The sequence below is a fragment of the Octopus sinensis genome, linkage group LG14 (genome assembly GCF_006345805.1).
Source record: "Octopus sinensis linkage group LG14, ASM634580v1, whole genome shotgun sequence".
Classification (NCBI taxonomy): domain Eukaryota; kingdom Metazoa; phylum Mollusca; class Cephalopoda; order Octopoda; family Octopodidae; genus Octopus; species Octopus sinensis.
In genome coordinates, this window is record NC_043010.1 from 36071271 (window position 1) to 36088770 (window position 17500).

At 38.8% G+C, this 17500-nt stretch overlaps 1 protein-coding gene across 6 annotated transcripts in view; it reads right to left on the reverse strand.

Moving 5' to 3' along the window:
* The window catches only part of LOC115219470 (allantoicase), a 97273-nt gene that overhangs the window by 13163 nt on the left and 66610 nt on the right, over nucleotides 1-17500 (reverse strand). For 3 of the 6 annotated variants that reach the window (XM_036508876.1, XM_029789638.2, XM_036508877.1), the window contains exons 2-5: nucleotides 14952-15066; nucleotides 4280-4342; nucleotides 2701-2812; nucleotides 1-19 (exon numbers count right to left, since the gene is read on the reverse strand). The exon at nucleotides 1-19 is cut by the window's left edge and continues 100 nt beyond it. In XM_036508876.1, the coding sequence (XP_036364769.1) occupies nucleotides 1-19; nucleotides 2701-2812; nucleotides 4280-4342; nucleotides 14952-15053 (296 nt within the window). In that variant the 5' untranslated portion in view covers nucleotides 15054-15066. Of the gene's footprint in view, nucleotides 20-2700; nucleotides 2813-4279; nucleotides 4343-14951; nucleotides 15069-17500 lie in introns of all 6 variants that reach the window. The other 3 variants (XM_036508875.1, XM_036508878.1, XM_036508879.1) reach the window with 3 other exon arrangements.

Genomic DNA, 17500 nt, shown 5'->3' on the forward strand with positions numbered 1-17500 from the left:
TGCAATATTCCAGGAACACCTAATAATAAAAACAAACAAAAGAAAACAAATAATATTTGGAGAACATCTGGACACCAGAATGGTGTGGTTTAGAAATCAACTGTTATCAAGAAGGCACTAAGCTAGCAGAATTGTTAGCATACCAGACAAAATGCTTAGCGATATTTTATCCATCTTTATGTTCAGAGTTCAAATTATGCCAAAGTCAACTTTGTCTTTCATTCTCTTTTGGGGGTCGATAAAATAAGTACCAGTTCAACAAAAGGGATGATGTAATCAACTTAGTCCTTCCTTTGAAATTGCTGGACTTTTGCTAAAATTTGAAATTATTATTATTATTGTTAAGGTGGCGAGCACACAGAATTGTTAGCACGCTGGACGAAATGCTTAGCAGTATTTCATCTGCCACTACAATCTAAGTTCAAATTCCGCAGAGGTTGACTTTGCCTTTCATCCTTTCGGAGTCAATAAAATAAGTACTAGTTGAACACTGGTAAGTCTATGTAATCGACTTAACTCTCCACCCAAAATTGCTGCCCTTGTGGAAAATTTTGAAACCATTATTATTATCATTATTATTAAGGCAGCAAGCTGGCAGAATTGTTAACACACTGGGCAAAAAGCTTAGCAGCATTTTGTCTGTCTTTTACATTCTGATTTCAAATTCTGCCAAGGCCAACTTTGCCTTTCATCCTTTTGGGGTCAATGAAATATGTACCAGTTGAGCACTGGGGTCGACGTAATCAACTAGCCACTTCCCCCAAAATTTCAGGCCTTGTGTCAATGGTAGAAAAGATTATTAAAAGTAAACATAAAAACAAGCATTTTATATATATATCATCATCATCATCATTGTTGAACGTCCGTTTTCCATGCTGGCATGGGTTGGATGGTTCGACTGGGGTCTGGGAAGCCAAGAGGCTGCACCAGGCCCCAGTCTGATCTGGCAGTGCTTCTACGGCTGGATGCCCTTTCTAACGCCAACCACTCTGAGAGTGTAGTGGGTGCTTTTTATGTGCCACCGGCACAGAGGCCAGAGGAGCTGGCATCAACCTCAATTGGATGGTGCTTTTTACGTGCTACCAGCACAGGGCTCACAACTACAATTTCCATTTGATTTGATTTTGATATTGCTGTTGATGTTGATGTACTTGACTCAATAGGTCTACTCAAGCATGGTACACATTGCATATGCATGCATGCATGCAGAGATGGATGATGAATGGAGAGACAGATATCATCATTGTTGTAACATCCAGTTTTCCATTCTTGCATGGATCAAACAGAATTTGTTGAGGCGAATTTTTTCTACACATGTGCATGCACACACAGAAACATATGACTAGTTCCTTGAAGTATTTGTAGTAAATTTCACTCATAGAGCATTGACAAACCCAAGGCCAAGCTAGAAGAAACTTGCCTGTAGATGATCTGCTCCGATTGCAGATCAAACTTCTATATCACACAGTTATGTTTGTGCCCTTTCATAGTTGCATATATTTAAAGTTATGTTCAACACCTGGTTTAAATTTTGCCTTTCATCCTTTTAGGAGTTGATAAAATAAGTTCCAGATGGATTGAGAGTGATTGAATCACCCACAATCCTCCTCTAAAAATTGTGGTTTCCTGCCAAATTTAGAAACCATTATTACAGGTGTGCTTGTGTGGTTTAGAAGTTGGCTTCCTAATCACATGGGTTCAGGTTCAGTCCCACTGAATGGCACCCAGAACAAATGTCTACTATTATAACCTGAGGTCGTCCAATGCCTTTGTGAGTAGATTTGGTAGATAGAAACTGAAATAAGGCTGTAAGCTGGCAGAAACATTAGCACATCGGGCGAAATGCTTAGTGGTATTTCGTCTGCCATTATGTTCTGAGTTCAAATTCCGCCAAGGTTGACTTTGCCTTTCATCCTTTCGGGGTTGATAAATTAAGTACCAGTTACATACTGAGGTCAATCTAATCGACTTAATCCCTTTGTCTGTCCTTGTTTGTCCCCGCTATGTTTAGCCCCTTGTGGATAATAAAGAAATAGGAAACTGAAAAAAAGCCTTAGTCTAAATGTGCACATGTGTGTGTGTGAAGGCGGGGAGAGAGTACGTGTATGTTCGTGCCTCATCTTGATAGAATTTGATGGTTGTAAAATGATTATCATTATCATGCAAGCAGTAACATTCATTTCTGATATTCTATGAAAACTCGTCTGACCATGGTGAAATATTACCTTGCTTGGAAACAGATGAGGGTTGGTGAGAGGAAAGGCATCCAGCTGTAGAAAATCTGCCTCAATAAACTCTGCCTGACCCATGCAAGTATGGAAGAGTGGTCATGAAACTGATGATGATGATATATGCTTATAGAGAAGGCTGGAAGAGAAAGAGAGTGAGAAAAATGGAAAAGATAAAGAAAAGCAGTATGAGAAGTGATGAAGAGAAAGGCAGAGAAGAGGAGACAAAATGATGGAGCGGGGGGGAGAAAATGGGGTGATGTAAGATGGAAGAGAAAGATGAAGAAAAGTGAAAATGAGGAAGGGATGAGACAGGCAAGAAAGAGAAATGGAGAGATGGGCTTAGAGGCCAGGAGATGATAAGCGTGAAACATTATTCATAGATGATGTCAGACAATGCAGGAGAGAAAAGCAACCGAGTAAATTACATTCACTCAAGACATAAAAAAAAAAACAAATTACCACTACTAACCTAACTGTACAATGCACCAATTTGGCTCTCCGATATCAAATGCTTGCCAACCATCCATGGGTTGCTGGTCGAGATTCCTAATTCTGCTTTCCTTCCACTGAGGTTTTGCAGTCTGGGACAAAATATACTTAATGTTATTATTAGAAACAATTATTATTATTATTATTATTATTAAACCTTTCGTTACCAACCCGGCTGAAACCGGCTCTGGCTCTGTAGTACAAATGACTTGTTTTCATAAGTTCGGAATTAAAATCTTCCACGAAACCTTAGTCACACTTTATGCTCCTAACACTAGCTAAATGATAACTAAGTTATTTTACTAAATTCTTTGTTATATTTAAAGTAATTGAAAGAAACGCAGAGCATCTCAAAATAAATACAGTAACAAAAGGGTTAAAGGCATTGAAGTGGCAAAATTGTTAGGGTGTTTAACAACATTTCATCCGTCTTTACATTCTGAATTCAAATTCCGCTGAGGTCAACTTTACCTTTCATTCTTACAGAGTCAATGAAATAAGTACCAGTTGAGCACTGGGGTTGATATAATCGACTAGTCCCCGCCCTCAAAATTTCAGGCCTTGTACCTATAGCAGAAATCATTATCATTATTCTTATTATTATTATTGTCATTTTGAGTTTAAATCCTGTGAAGGTCAACTTTGCCTTTCATCCTCTCAGGCTCAATAAAACACATACCAACCAAATACTGGGGTCGATGTCATCAACTTTCCTCACTCCCTTCAAATTTACTGGCCTGGTACCAAAATTATTATTATTATTATTATTGTTATTATTATCAAGATGGCATGCTGGCGTTAGGAAGGGCATCCAACCATAGAAATCATGCCAAATCAGACTAGAACTTGGTGTAACTCTCCAGCTTATCAGTTCTAGTCAAACCAGCTAACCCACGCCAGCATGGAAAGCAGATGCTAAACTAGAAAACCACTCAGAGAGTGCAGACCTCTTGGAAATAGCAACGCCACCATAGGTTATGTGGAAACGATGAACGTGTTTTCAAGGGAGATAATCAAAGAACGTAACATTGCAAAGGAAATATAACAAATGAAAAATCCTTATAGAATCCATAAATCACTACCAAAATTTCATGATCTGTTCCTTGTGTCATTACCAACATTTCCTGCAAGTTTCATCAAATATCGTTCACAACCTTTTGAGTTATTTTGCACACAGACGGACAAACCAAACACGATGCAAACATAACCTCCTTCCTTGGTAGAGGTAATGATTATTATTATTATTATTAAGATGGCATGCTGATAGAATTATTAGAGCTTTGAACATAATACTTCATGATATTTCCGGTGCTTTATGTTCTGAGCTCAGACTCTGCCAGGGGGGAATTTGCCTTTCATCTTTTCCTTCTATTTTTTTTCCTAATATGCCCTTCTTCCTTTGAATAAGCAATTTTAAAATTTTGCAAAAAAAAAAAACCTCTGCTCCACATTTACAGACAGTAGTGCCATTTTCCTATCTATTACCAAAGAATCTATTAGAAGAAAACTAGTTATTTCTCACTGCAAGAACACATAAATTACAGAATAACAGGTGTTACCTTTAAGAGATTTCCCACGCTGTTAGCAATTTCACTGGTTGCATATTGGATCTTCCCACCAATCTGAAACAGAAGCAAATAAAATAACTATTAAGATTTTCAACTTAAAATATCAGATGTTACAAGCGTTGTTATGTAGTTAAGAAGCTTGCTTCCTAAGCATGTGGTTTCAGGTTCAATTCCACTGTGTTAGCAGCTTGGGTAAATGTTTTCTAATATGACCCTAGATCAACCAAAGCATTGAGTGGATTTGGTAGATGGAAACTGAAAGAAGCCCTATGTGTGTGTGTGTGTGTGTGTGTGTGTATACATACATTTACACACATACACACTTGTACCACATTAAAAGCACCCAGTACATTCTATGGAGTGGTTGGCATTAGGAAGGACATCCAGCCATAGAAACCAAGCCAAAACAGACAATGGACCCTGGTGTGGCCCTTGACCTCACCAGCTCCAGTCAAACGACCCAATCCATGCCAGCACAGAAAATGGATATTAAATGATGATGACTACACACACACACTCATATATACGTGTGTGTGTGTGCGTGTGTGTGTGCGTGTGTGTGTGTGTGTGTGTTTTGACAATATGCAATGGTTGTAAATGAACATCATACAATTGATGCTGTTCGTTTCCAATATTCTGCAGAAACATGTCTAACTATGGGAAAGTATTACATTGATAGGAAACAAGTGATGGTTAGGAACAGGAAGAGCATCCAGCAATAGAAAGCCTGCCTGAACAAATTCCACCTGACCCCTGCAAGCATGGAAAAGTGGACGTTAAATGATGATGGTAACAATAAGGACTAACTGAAGAGAGAAAAAAACTATAGACCCTATGATGGAGCCCCAGCCATGTATTTATCACTGTCTACATTAAACTGGTTCAGATCATGGAGCCTTGATAAGAGTCCTGCATCCTTATCTTGAATGTTTACACAGAGATAAGAGAAAAGAAACTAAAAATAAGAAAGAAAACAGGTGAACAATGAAGATGAGAGAAGATCAAAGTAACAGATACACTGTCCAATGACAGAAGGTGACACTGACGATCTACTTGACAAGTATGTGACACTTGTAGAAGAAAAAGAGATGAATATATGTGATACTTGAAATTCAAATCTGTTGCAGGGGTTTCATGTTCTATCTGGGCAAAAAATTTAATTCTACATACCTCTCATTCAACCTAACTGTTGAAAAATATGTAGCTGACATCAAAGAATGTCACCAACATCAGACCAGTGTTTTATCTAATTAGAACCATAATTTGGATCCAATCCCGCTATATGGCCTCACAGGTAAGTCTCTTCTACCCATACTGTTACTACCATGTTTAGCTATATAAGTTACCAAAATAGGTAGATGCCATGTGTAAAGTCAGATTTATTCCTAACAATTCTGCCAGCTTGCCACCTTGAAGCCAGCTCACAATAATAATAATTATTATTATGATTTCAAATTTTAACACAAGGCCAGTAGTTTCAAGGAAGAGGATAAGTCAATTGCATCAACTGGTACATATTTTATCGACCCCAAAAAGATGAAAGGCAATGTTGACCTTGACAGAATTTGAACTTAGAATGTAGCAGCAGACAAAATACTGCTAAGCATTTCATCCGGCTTGCTAACGATTCTGCCAGCTTGCCATCTTAATAATAATAATTATTTCTACTCTAGGCACAAGGACTTTGAAATTTCGTGGGGAAGGGGGATAGTCGATTACATCGACCCCAGTGCATTCATCATCATCATCATCATCATCGTTTAACGTCCGCTTTCCGCGCTAGCACGGGTTGGACGGTTTGACCGGGGTCTGGGAAGCCAGGGGCCGCTCCAGGCCCCAGTCTGATTTGGCAGAGTTTCTACGGCTGGATGCCCTTCCTAACGCCAACCACTCCGTGAGTGGATTGGGTGCTTTTTACGTGCCCCCTGCACAGGGGCCGGGGGGTCCGGCATTGGTCGCGATCGGTTCGAGCTTTTAACGTGCCAGCGGCACGGGGGCAACTGGGTCCGGGGTACTTGGGGATCCGGGGTACTTTGGGGATCTGGGGTACTTTGGGGATCCGGGGTACTTTGAATGGGTAGGGGGTATGTGGAATTGCTGCAGAAAGCAGCCCGGGTCTTTGCAGTCACAGCATATCTCCAGAGATCTCGGTCTTTTGCCATTGCCTCAGTGAGGCCCAATGCTCTGAGGTCATGCTTGACTACCTCATCCCATGTCTTCCTGGGTCTACCTCTCCCCCTGATACCTTCAACTGTTTGGGAGTGGCACTTCTTCACACATCTCTCTTCATCCATCCGCAGCACATGACCATACCATCGCAAGCGTCGCTCTTGCACACCACATCTGATGCTTCTTATATCCAGCATTTCTCTTAGGATGCTTACACTCTGTCTTGCATGCACACTGACACTACACATCCAGCGGATCATGCTAGCTTCATTTCTTTCAAGTCTACGCATGTCCTCTGCAGTCACTGCCAATGTTTCATTACCGTGAAGCATGGCAGTTCGCACACATGCATCATACAATCTACCTTTCGCTCTGAGGGAGAGACCTTTTGTTGCCAGTAGGGGTAGGAGCTTTCTGAACTTTGCCCAGGCTATTCGTATTCTAGTGGTGATACTCTCTGTGCATCCACCTCCGCTACTAACTTGGTCACCCAGGTAGCGGAAACTATCAACTACTTCTAGTTTTACTAGTACATATTTCATTGATAATGATAACAATGGTTTCAAATTTTGGCACAAGGCCAGCAATTTCAGGGGAGGAGGCAAGTCAACTATATCAACCCCAGTGCTCAAACTGGTACTTATTTTATTGACCCCGAAAGGATGAAAAGCAAAGACAACCCTGGTGGAATTTAAACTCAGATGCTAACACATCTGCCAGCTTGCCACTTTAATAATAATAATAATGATAATTTCTAACAAAAATATAAGACCAGAAACTTGAAGGAGAGGAGTTAATTCACTAAATCAACACTAATAATTAACTTGTGCTTTATTTTATCGACTTCGAAAGGATGAAAAGGGAAAATGATAAAATGACCTTTGCAGAATTTGAACTCAGAATGTAAGAGTGAGAACTTTGCCTTTCATCCTTAACCCCTTAATGGATTATCCCAAGTTTACTCGTGCATCACAAATGAATCTTTTTAGAACCAGACGAGTATACTCGGTTAAAATTAACTTTTAGTTTTAGCACTCAAGAGTTTATTTGTTTTGTGTTGTTTCATTTTTGAGCGATCACGAATTTACTCACGTTGTCGTACGCCTGGCAGCACATATTCTGGTGCCATTTCAAAGAATTTATGCTTCTGAGTTTTGAACTTTTACTTCAGTGCTTACTCAGATTCAGAAGGAGGTTGATGTCATTTTAGAACCATCTCCTTTTGATTCTCTATTATTTATACAAACAAGAGAATTATTGAAGCATTTGTTTTCCTCAAAAATGGATGAAGATTTAGATATATTCAGCGATCACGAAAGCGATTTTTCATTTCACGATCTGGAAAGCTCTGGGGATGAACTAGACACGTGTAGTTCAGACTCTGACAATTTTTCAGAAGATGACAAAGAAAATAACCAGATAGATGCACGATCATGGCACGAAATCAATTGCTTGACCGATTCAAAGAGAAAACAGATACATGTGTAATGTCTGCAAGATAACTTTGTGTGTAACTCCTTGTTTCAAAAATTATCATTCTAAATAAACTGTCTATCTCATTTTAAAACAATTTTCCTTTGATTTAAAAGCAATACATCTTATAAAAAAATCGAAGATAGTTAAGTTATATGTATTTTTTCAATGTCCAAGTTAACTCGTTTAAATCCAAATGAGTAAAAGTACATTTTAATTTCAAAAATAAAAAATAAAGGAAACAAAATAAGAAAAATTTTTTTTTTTGTAATTAACACAATGTATATAATTAAAAAGGGAAATAAAAAAATATGCTCTGAAATGAAACGCCATGTAAAAATAATTGATCTATTAAGGGCGACAAAAAGTACCAGTCAAATATGACAAATTTTATTGACTCATCAAATCTGTAGTCTTTTGCTTCTGTGAGAAACTATTGTTATTATCATAATTGCCCTTGTGGCAAATAAAGAAAGAATTATTATTTTGCTTATTATACGATAGGAGCAATTCAGTAAATTATCTCCCTTGAAAAAGCACGGGGAAAAGACTATCTTCGCGTCCCCTTGCAATGAGTTAACCGAGAAACTGTAAAAAAGAAAAAATAATCGGGCGCAGCGCACACATACACTAGTGATTCACCAATATCAATTATCAGGCAATTAACATATTAATTAACATGACAGAATATAATGTAAGCAGTTGACAAGTAAATTATTGAAGGGAAATTTAACCACACTAAAGACAAAAAAAAAAGGTGCAAGGGAAATAACCGGGTTGTTACCAAAATATAGACCACGCCGTCAGCACCAAATCCACTCTGACCTGGCAAGGCTGTGTCCTTCATTTTTTAAAATGGTGAAATGAAACTTGGGCAAGATTTGGCTGCTATTCCTAGAAATTCGGGGGAGGACATAGAGGTTCTCTTCTTGGCCCATGAATTGATTTATCTAACATCAGATGGCAATTCCCACTCAGGTTGATGATGTCTTTCATCAACCTGCTGTAGATAAAATACATAGCAGGCCAGAACTGGGGAGTAATACAACTGACCTTAATATTCAAAGTGCTGCCCCGGCACGGCCATAGTGCTATGACTATAAAGAATAATAGAATCCTTAATAGTCACCATTTTAACATCTACTTTTCCATTTTTGCCTGGATCAGACAAGAGTATGACAGGCAGAGTTTTCTATAGCCGGTTGTTTTTCTTATCACTAACCCCTGATTGTTTCCCAATTAAATGTGGTAGTAATGTCTCACTCTAGCAATCTGTAAACAGTCCAGCCATGTTTACATGGAGAACTGAAAAAAAGATAACAAAAAACCAATAAAAGAAACCTTTTGATTACAAAGGTCGTACAATATGCCAAGACATGTCAAGAAGCCCAATCGTGCTTTCATAGTGGGCAGCAAGCAGTAAATAAACATAAAAATATAAAACTACAAAAAAAAAAAAAACAAGCAAGCAAAACAAAAAAAAACATTATGAGCTGTCAACATTTAAAGAGACTTATGTTGATGTTAAAATACCAGGTCACTCTTGTTTGAGCAGATGTTATGATCAAAGAAATTCCAGCTATGACCATTCTGTTGTATTTTCAGGAATGTTTATCAGCATATAGACACAGGCGTGACTGTGTGGTAAGAAGTTTGATTTCCAGCCACATGGTTCTGGATTCAGTCCCACTGTGTGGCACCTTGAGCAAGTGTCTTCTACTACAGCCTTGGGCCAACCAAAACCTTGAGTGGATTTGGTAGACAGAAACTGATAGAAGCCCATCGTACACACACACATGCACACACACACACACACACACACACACACAAGTATGTGTTTTTGTGTCTGTGTTTGTTCCAGTTAAAAGTTTTACATTGGGATATTCAGGTTATTGGTGGAACTGGATAGGGCGCTTCCTCAGACTAGATCAAGAAAGCGATTGTATAGTGGTACTAAAGTGGCAACCTGAGGGGAGAAGAGAAGCAGGGTTCCCCTAAAACCACATGGCGAAGGACCATTGACAAGGAAAGAAGATGAGAAGGGTGGAGAAGTTGGAATGAGTTAGAACAGTGGCAGAAAACAAAAATGGTTGAAGAGAGGAAATTAATAAAGCAAGTATTACTCTATGTACATGGAGTGATAAAAATAATTGACCAAAGAACATGTACCAGCATGGCCACAGTCCAATGGCTGAAACGTGTAAAAGTGTAAACTCTGCATGCAATAATGAAATAACAAACATATTTCTATGTAAATAACAGTACAATATTTTAGGGGGAGTAAAACGGTTTGTAATGGTTTATATTTCTACTGAAGACATTAGAGGTGCAAGTGATGTAAGTGGTCATATATCTAGGTATTAAAAACATGTCACAACCTTTCCTGCTGGATGCTTAACTCTTGCTACCTGATGTTCCCCAGTGCTGCCTGACTGGCACCTGTGCCAGTGGCACGTAAGAAGCACAATTCAAGCAGGGTCGATGCCAGTGCTGCTTAACTGGCTCCTGTGCTGGTGGCATGTAAAAAGCACCCTTCAAGTGTGGTCGATGCCAGTTCCACCTGACTGGCCCCCATGCCAGTGGTACGTAAAAAGCACCCACTACACTCTCACAGTGGTTTGCGTTTGGAATGGCAACCACGTGTAGAAACCTTGCTAGATCAGATTGGAGCCTGGTGCAGCCTTCTGACTTGTCAGTCTTCAGTCAAACCGTCCAACCCATGCCAGCATGGAAAACGGACATTAAATAATGATGATGAAACAGATATTGAGAATGACAGGTGGACTTGTTGAAAGGTACAAGTCAAAGGTTAATTAGTTCATGTCCTACCTGCAGTGCTGTGCAGTGTCCATCCACGCATCTCTCTCCTCACCTGATGGCCCAATATCTTATAGCTATTAGTAAGTGCTACACTATAAGCAGTTGCAACACCTTAAAGCTGACAGGTGTTTCATGAATATGCAGGGCTGAGTTCAGGTTCTTCTGTGACTCATGATAGAATCACTAACAGCACAAGCTGAATTTTAATTCTAAACATTACAATACAGCTGTAGACTCAAAAACATTTTGGGGGAAGGAGACAGTCAATCAGATTGACCACAGAATGCAACTGATACTTAATTTATCCATCCCGAAAAGATGAAAGGCAAAGTCGACCTTGGTGGAAATTGAACTCAGAACGTAAAGACAGACGAAATACCGCTAAGCATTTTGCCCGAAGTGCTAACATTTCTGCCAGCTCGCTGCGCTTCGCAAACAGAAAATTGATGCAGCAATATTGAAACACAGTCACTAGGCAGAGAAAGATTTATCTCTGATCCATCCACTTAATACAAAGAAACCAAGATATCATGAAGATTTCAAACATCTAGCTGTGATGTTAACCCTTTCGTTGCCAACCCGACTGAAACTGCCTCTGGCTCTGTAGCACAAATGTCTTGTTTCATAAGTTTTGAAATAAAATCTTCCACCAAATCTTAGTCACAATTTACGTTCCTAACACTAGCCTAATGATAACTAAGTCATTTTACTAAATTCTTTGTCATATTTAAAGTAATTGAAAAAAAAAAAACAGAGCATCTCAAAATAAATACAGTAATGAAAGGCTTAAAGTACTTCATTATACCACATGGTTACTACTGTAAGTATTTTCCAATATACAAAACAAATTTTTCAGATCAAAATTTACAGCCCAAAATGGCAGATCAACTTATACAACCAAGACATTGAAGGAGCAAAAATTTCATGTGAAATGTAACAAGATTTGGAAAGATAGTGAAGATGTCTGAATGCTTACACTACATGTTTACACTATATACTATATCAACTTGTATGATGGAAAATACAGTACTACAGCCATTATATAACAACCCTTGGACAAGGTATATCTTACTACTGGCCTCAGCCTAATTGTTTCTGAGAGCAGATTAAATGTTGACTTCATGGCATCAAGTTGTCAAAAAAAAAAAAAAGTCATAATGGGGTTTCACATCTTACGTTTTTTTTTTTTTTTTGCATTTAGTGGTTTAATCAGAGGTGGAAGGGTAGTACCCTATATAACCTTAAGACAGGGTTTATGAGTCTAGTGAAGAAAAGGAAGAGAAAAAACTAAAATTAACAGGGACCTGGTCTGAACCATTTCAACAGAACAGATTCTGCTAAAGACGCTCAAGAGCCTGATGGTGGTGTTAAAACTAAATGATAGATAATACCTCACACACACACACTTTATTACTGATGGAAAAAACAAACAAACAAAAAAAAAATGGTTTTGGCAGGTTTTAGAAAACACCATATGTAATTCCCATTTTAAGGAGTTTCAGTTGTCACAACAGGCTGAACAAAGTGAATGGCTACATTAAAGCACTTTTTAGTAAGCAACAGTTGGTACTATCTTCAAAACAATATCACTCCTACACAATCCAGACAAGCATTTTAACAAAGACTGATACTCGCACATGCACACAGACACACACAATATAAAACAGCTGCAACATTAATGCAGACACTAAACTCTTTAGTCTACACCTGGCTGCCACTATTTTGCATTGAATCACAATAGATTTGATCACAGACTGTGTTTGCCAGCCTGCTCTGTTGACTCCCAATACATGCACATATCATGCGTACATGCCAGGTATTTATGTAATCAACCTCTCAGGGATGAAATACAAAGACAACCCCTAGCACGATTTGAACTCAGAATGCGGAGAAAGACGAAGGGAACTAAATACTACAGCCAACTATTTCTGCCACTCAATTGCCAATAAAAGAATAGTCTTTAATCAATGCAAAAAGTAGATTGAATAACAATATAGAAACGGACATTTCATGCTCTGATTGACACATTGTACTCTTACTTGGTTAACATCTCAGCATGCCAGAGTGTGAGAGTACAAACACAGTATCAGCAGAGACTAGCGTATAGGATATCCATGTCATAAGAACCAATGCACTGTTAATCTACTGATAGTGTCTACACCATGAAGTTCTGCTCAGTTTAAATGGTTCTAACCATAAATATTCCTCAACACTAATAAAGATTTCTAACAAAGGCAAAAGACCACACATATCAACTTTGGTACTTGACTGGTATTTAGAGAGGATGGTATTTGCTGATACCCTCAAGATGAAAGGCAAAGTGGACCTCGGTGGGATTTGAACTCAGAATGTGAAGAGTTAGAATGAAACAATGCATTTTGTCAACTACCTCCTACAGGAAATGGTAATGGTGATAATGGTTTCAAGTTTTGGTATAAGACCAGCAATTCTAAGGGAGGGGGTAAATTGATTACATTGACCCCAGCACACAACTGGTACTTATTTTATCAACCCTGAAAGGATGAAAAGTAAAGCTGATCTAAGTGGAATTTGAACTCAGAACATGAAGCTGGAAGAAATGCCACAAAGCATTTTGTCCATTTTGTCCAGCACAGGAATGATTCTACCAGCTCACTGCCTTACTCTAGACACAGTAATAATAATGATAATAATATTGACAAACCTCTTTGTAGTTGATTGACCAGCAAGAAATAGCAGTCAAATCTCCCACTAAATATACCCTACTGTCTTGAAAAAGGATGGAAAAAAAGTAATCCTAGATAAACTGTCTGGTAATAGATGACATAGTCATGGTTGGAATGTCTGTACTCAGTCTCTACTTGGTTAGATGGAGCTGACTTGAGGCTAAACAATAAGATTGATACTCTTATTTCTTTGTGTCAACTCAACACCTACAAGTAAATGAGGGAATGTATACACGGTCACTATCTGTTAGAAATAGTAGCCAAATCACTTTCTATCATCTTATAATAGAAAAAGGAAGGACACATGTGACAATTTAATCTAAGATAAACCATCTCCAAATGATAGATGGAATAATCACAGCTTCAATGCCTTTGATCATAGGTCTGCTGGATCAGAGCTGACCTGGAACAAAACCAAATGAGCATATTTTTAGATGGTAGACTTAACCTATCAGTCAGCATGATGTTGCCATCCGACCTGTAAGTGTGCATTTGGCAGAGTCCATTCTCTTGTAAATATTCAGGCTAAGTTTCCAGTTATCATTATCATCATCATCATTACATGCATTTGTTTCTCCATGCTATTATGGGTTGGACAAGAGTAGTCCTGAAGCATTATTGTATTGCCTCATGGCCTATTTGAGTGTCTTGGGAAAGGAAAAGGCTAAGAGTCAACCTGGTTTGCTGAGCCTACTCTGTCACACTGGTTCAACATGGATTAGCAAAGGGATGAAATTGTCGTCGTCATCATCATCATTTATTTATTTATTTATACTCATACCCAGGAGTAGTTAAGTCGATTACATCAACCCTAGTGCGAAACTGGTATTTATTTTATTGACCCCCCAAAAAGATGAAAGGCAAAGTCACCCTCAGAGGAATTTGAACTCAGGCAATCCAGAAAATCCTTTCACACCCTTTCAGCAACTACAGAGTTAGGTAGGGTTCTCCAGCCTTGTAAGGCAATTCACCGAGGAGAAGGCCACTCCAATGTAAAACTTACAGCTTACTGGTCACCACAGTCATCTTAGCTCATTGAGCCACTGTGGTCAAACCTCCAAATCTAAAGAGTGGGACCAGATTGTACAGAATGCTCCTCACTTTAAAACTACTAAGTGCAAGCAGGAAGAAAAGCCCTGCAATGTCAAGAATCAGTTGACATAGTCACTTGAGGGCATGGTAATCCTCCTCGTGATCTTCAGATAAAAAAGAAAATGCCACCATCATTTTATGGCCAGATAACTTCCCTGTTTGCCAACCCTTTTGTTTTTCAGGTAAAGTATGTTTATTCCATTGATCCTTACACACAATTAAACCACCAAGCTACAGAGCAAACTGTCTACAAGAAGAATATTCTTCTACCAGCCTTGGAGGACCTGAAAAGTATAAGGGACATCACTCTTCTGCCTCTGACTAAACTATAAAAAAATTTTTTTTTTAATTTAAAAAAAAATGGGGAAAAAAAAGAAAAACAAAAGAACAAATGAAATATGCACCTTCTCAGAAGAAAGTTCTGGAAATGAAAGGAAATCAGGGCTACAGCCATTTTGTTCTTCTGTCAAATGCTTGGTGCTGACTTTTCTCACCTCAGCCTCCATCTTTCAGCTACATCTGTAAAATAAAGGAAAACTGTTTTTTAGATGTAAGTATATTTTGTTATTATTGCTGTTATTTCTCCTTCCAAAGCCAGCCTCAATCATGAAGAGCTATGATTTTTATTTCTTTATTACCCAAAGAGGGCTAAACATAGAAGGGACTAACAAGGACAAAGGGATTAAGTCAATTACATCAACCCCAGTGCGTAACTGGTACTTAATTTATCGACCCCAAAAGGATGAAAGGCAAAGTCGACCTCGTTGGAATTTGAACTCAGAACATAACAGCAGACGAAATACCGCTAAGCATTTCGCCTGGCGTGCTAACAATTCTACTAGCTCACCACCCTAAGTTTGACAACATTTTATCTGTGACATCCTGCTTATTTATATATTTTTTTTTTTTGCAACCATTATGTATCTGGTACTACACTATGCTATCTATTATTGTCTCCATTCATGGCTACTGGCAACTATTGCTACACAAGCCAATGAGACAATTGTGTAAGTAGACACCACTAAGATGGCCACAATCAGAACACCTTTGATCACAGATCTCATCCAGATATAAGCAACTTTTTCTAAGAAGCAAGTCACACGAGACATGACTCCTCATCAGGCAGGCCACACCACTAAATAAAAATTGAGGGTAACTTTTTCATAAGGCATGCCATTCAGTTTGTCCATCACTGGTTGAACCAGTCAGTGTTGACCCAAGGTTTAAAAACAATACTATTCCTACAACAGTTAGCAACTATATAAACAGTTCACCAGCTACCACTATACAAATATTTTTTACTTGTTTCGGCCATTAGACTGTGGCCAGACTGGAGTGCTGCCTTGAAGAATCTTTTTCGCTGAATGAATCGAACCCAATACTTTTTTTTTTTTTCAAGCCTGGTACTTATTCTATTGATATCTCTTGCTGAACTGCTACATTGCAGGGATGTAAACACACCAACATCGGTCGTCAAGTGGTGGTGAGGGACAAACACAAAGACACACACACACGAGGGGCTTCTTTCAGTTTCTGTCAACCAAATCCTCTTACAAAGCTTTGGTCAGCTCAAGTCTTATAGTAAAAGGCACTTGCCCAAGGAGCAACAGAGTGGGACAGAACCCACCCAGAAATATATATATGTGTGTGTGTGTGTGTGGAGGAACATGGCTTAGTGGTTAGAGCAGCAGACTCGTGGTCGAGGGATTGCAGGTTCGAATCTCAGACCATGCGATGAGTGTGTTTATGAGCGAAACACCTAAGCTCCACATGGCTCCGGCAGAAAGTAATGGTGAACCTCCGCTGACTCTTTCGCCACAACTTTCTCTCACTCTCTCCTCCTGCATCTTGCAGCTCACCTGCAACGGACCAGCGTCCTGTCCAGGTGGGGAACCTATACGCCAAGGAAACCGGCCCTTATGAGCCAGGCAAGGCTCGAGAAGGAACAAACATATATATATATACATATATGCAGTCACTCAACATGCTAAAAATAGCAGCCAAATTTCACACAACTCACACAACACTGACTTAAAACCAATGACACATTGGATAATGTAGTTTAAAATCAAATAGACAGGTAAAAAATATGATGATAACAGTTCGAATGCTTTTGATCTCTAGATCTGCATGTTCAGGGTAAACTTGGGCTAAATAACAACAGCCTCAGAACAACACACTGCACAAGAAACAGAGCACACATCACACACGCACACGTGCACACTCGAATAAGGCAACCTCTATGTGGTTGTTTGAGCAACTAGAAATAACAACCAAATTTCCCAGGAATCACACCCAACTGTCTTTAGAAAATGAGGAATGGAGACAATGAATAATGAATGTTGTCCTAGATACAATATTCATGAAAATAAAAAGGATGATCATGTTTGGTACACCACACCACTGATTAAAGGTTTGCTTGATCGGGACTAACCCTGGGCTAAACAACAGCAAAGCATACACTGCAGGACCTAACATTTTCTGTCCAGGCTGAAAGAGCCTCTTTGAGTAAGCCTGAACTGTTAGAAAGAGCAGCCAAATCTCTCTCTAGACATATATTATTTTGAAGAGGGAAAGAGCATGTTAAATAATGAAGAACTACACAGTTCTAAAAAATGACAGGATGGTCGTGGATGGAATACCTGTGATCTGCTCAATCAGGACTGAACAGCTAAACAACTGCTACTACTACAACTACTGTTGTTGCAACTGCTGCTGCTACTACTACTACTACTACTGGACAATGAAGGAATTTCTACTTGGTTTCATGAACCTAAAAATAGCAGCCAAACGTTAGAGTCTTAAAATAAAAGAAGGACACATTGGGCAATATGTTCTAGATCTGAAAAATGATGAGATGGTCATCCTTGATCTAAGCTAATCTAGGGTATTAACTCACTACTACTACTACTACACATCAACTCACTACTACTACTACTACACATCAACTTAC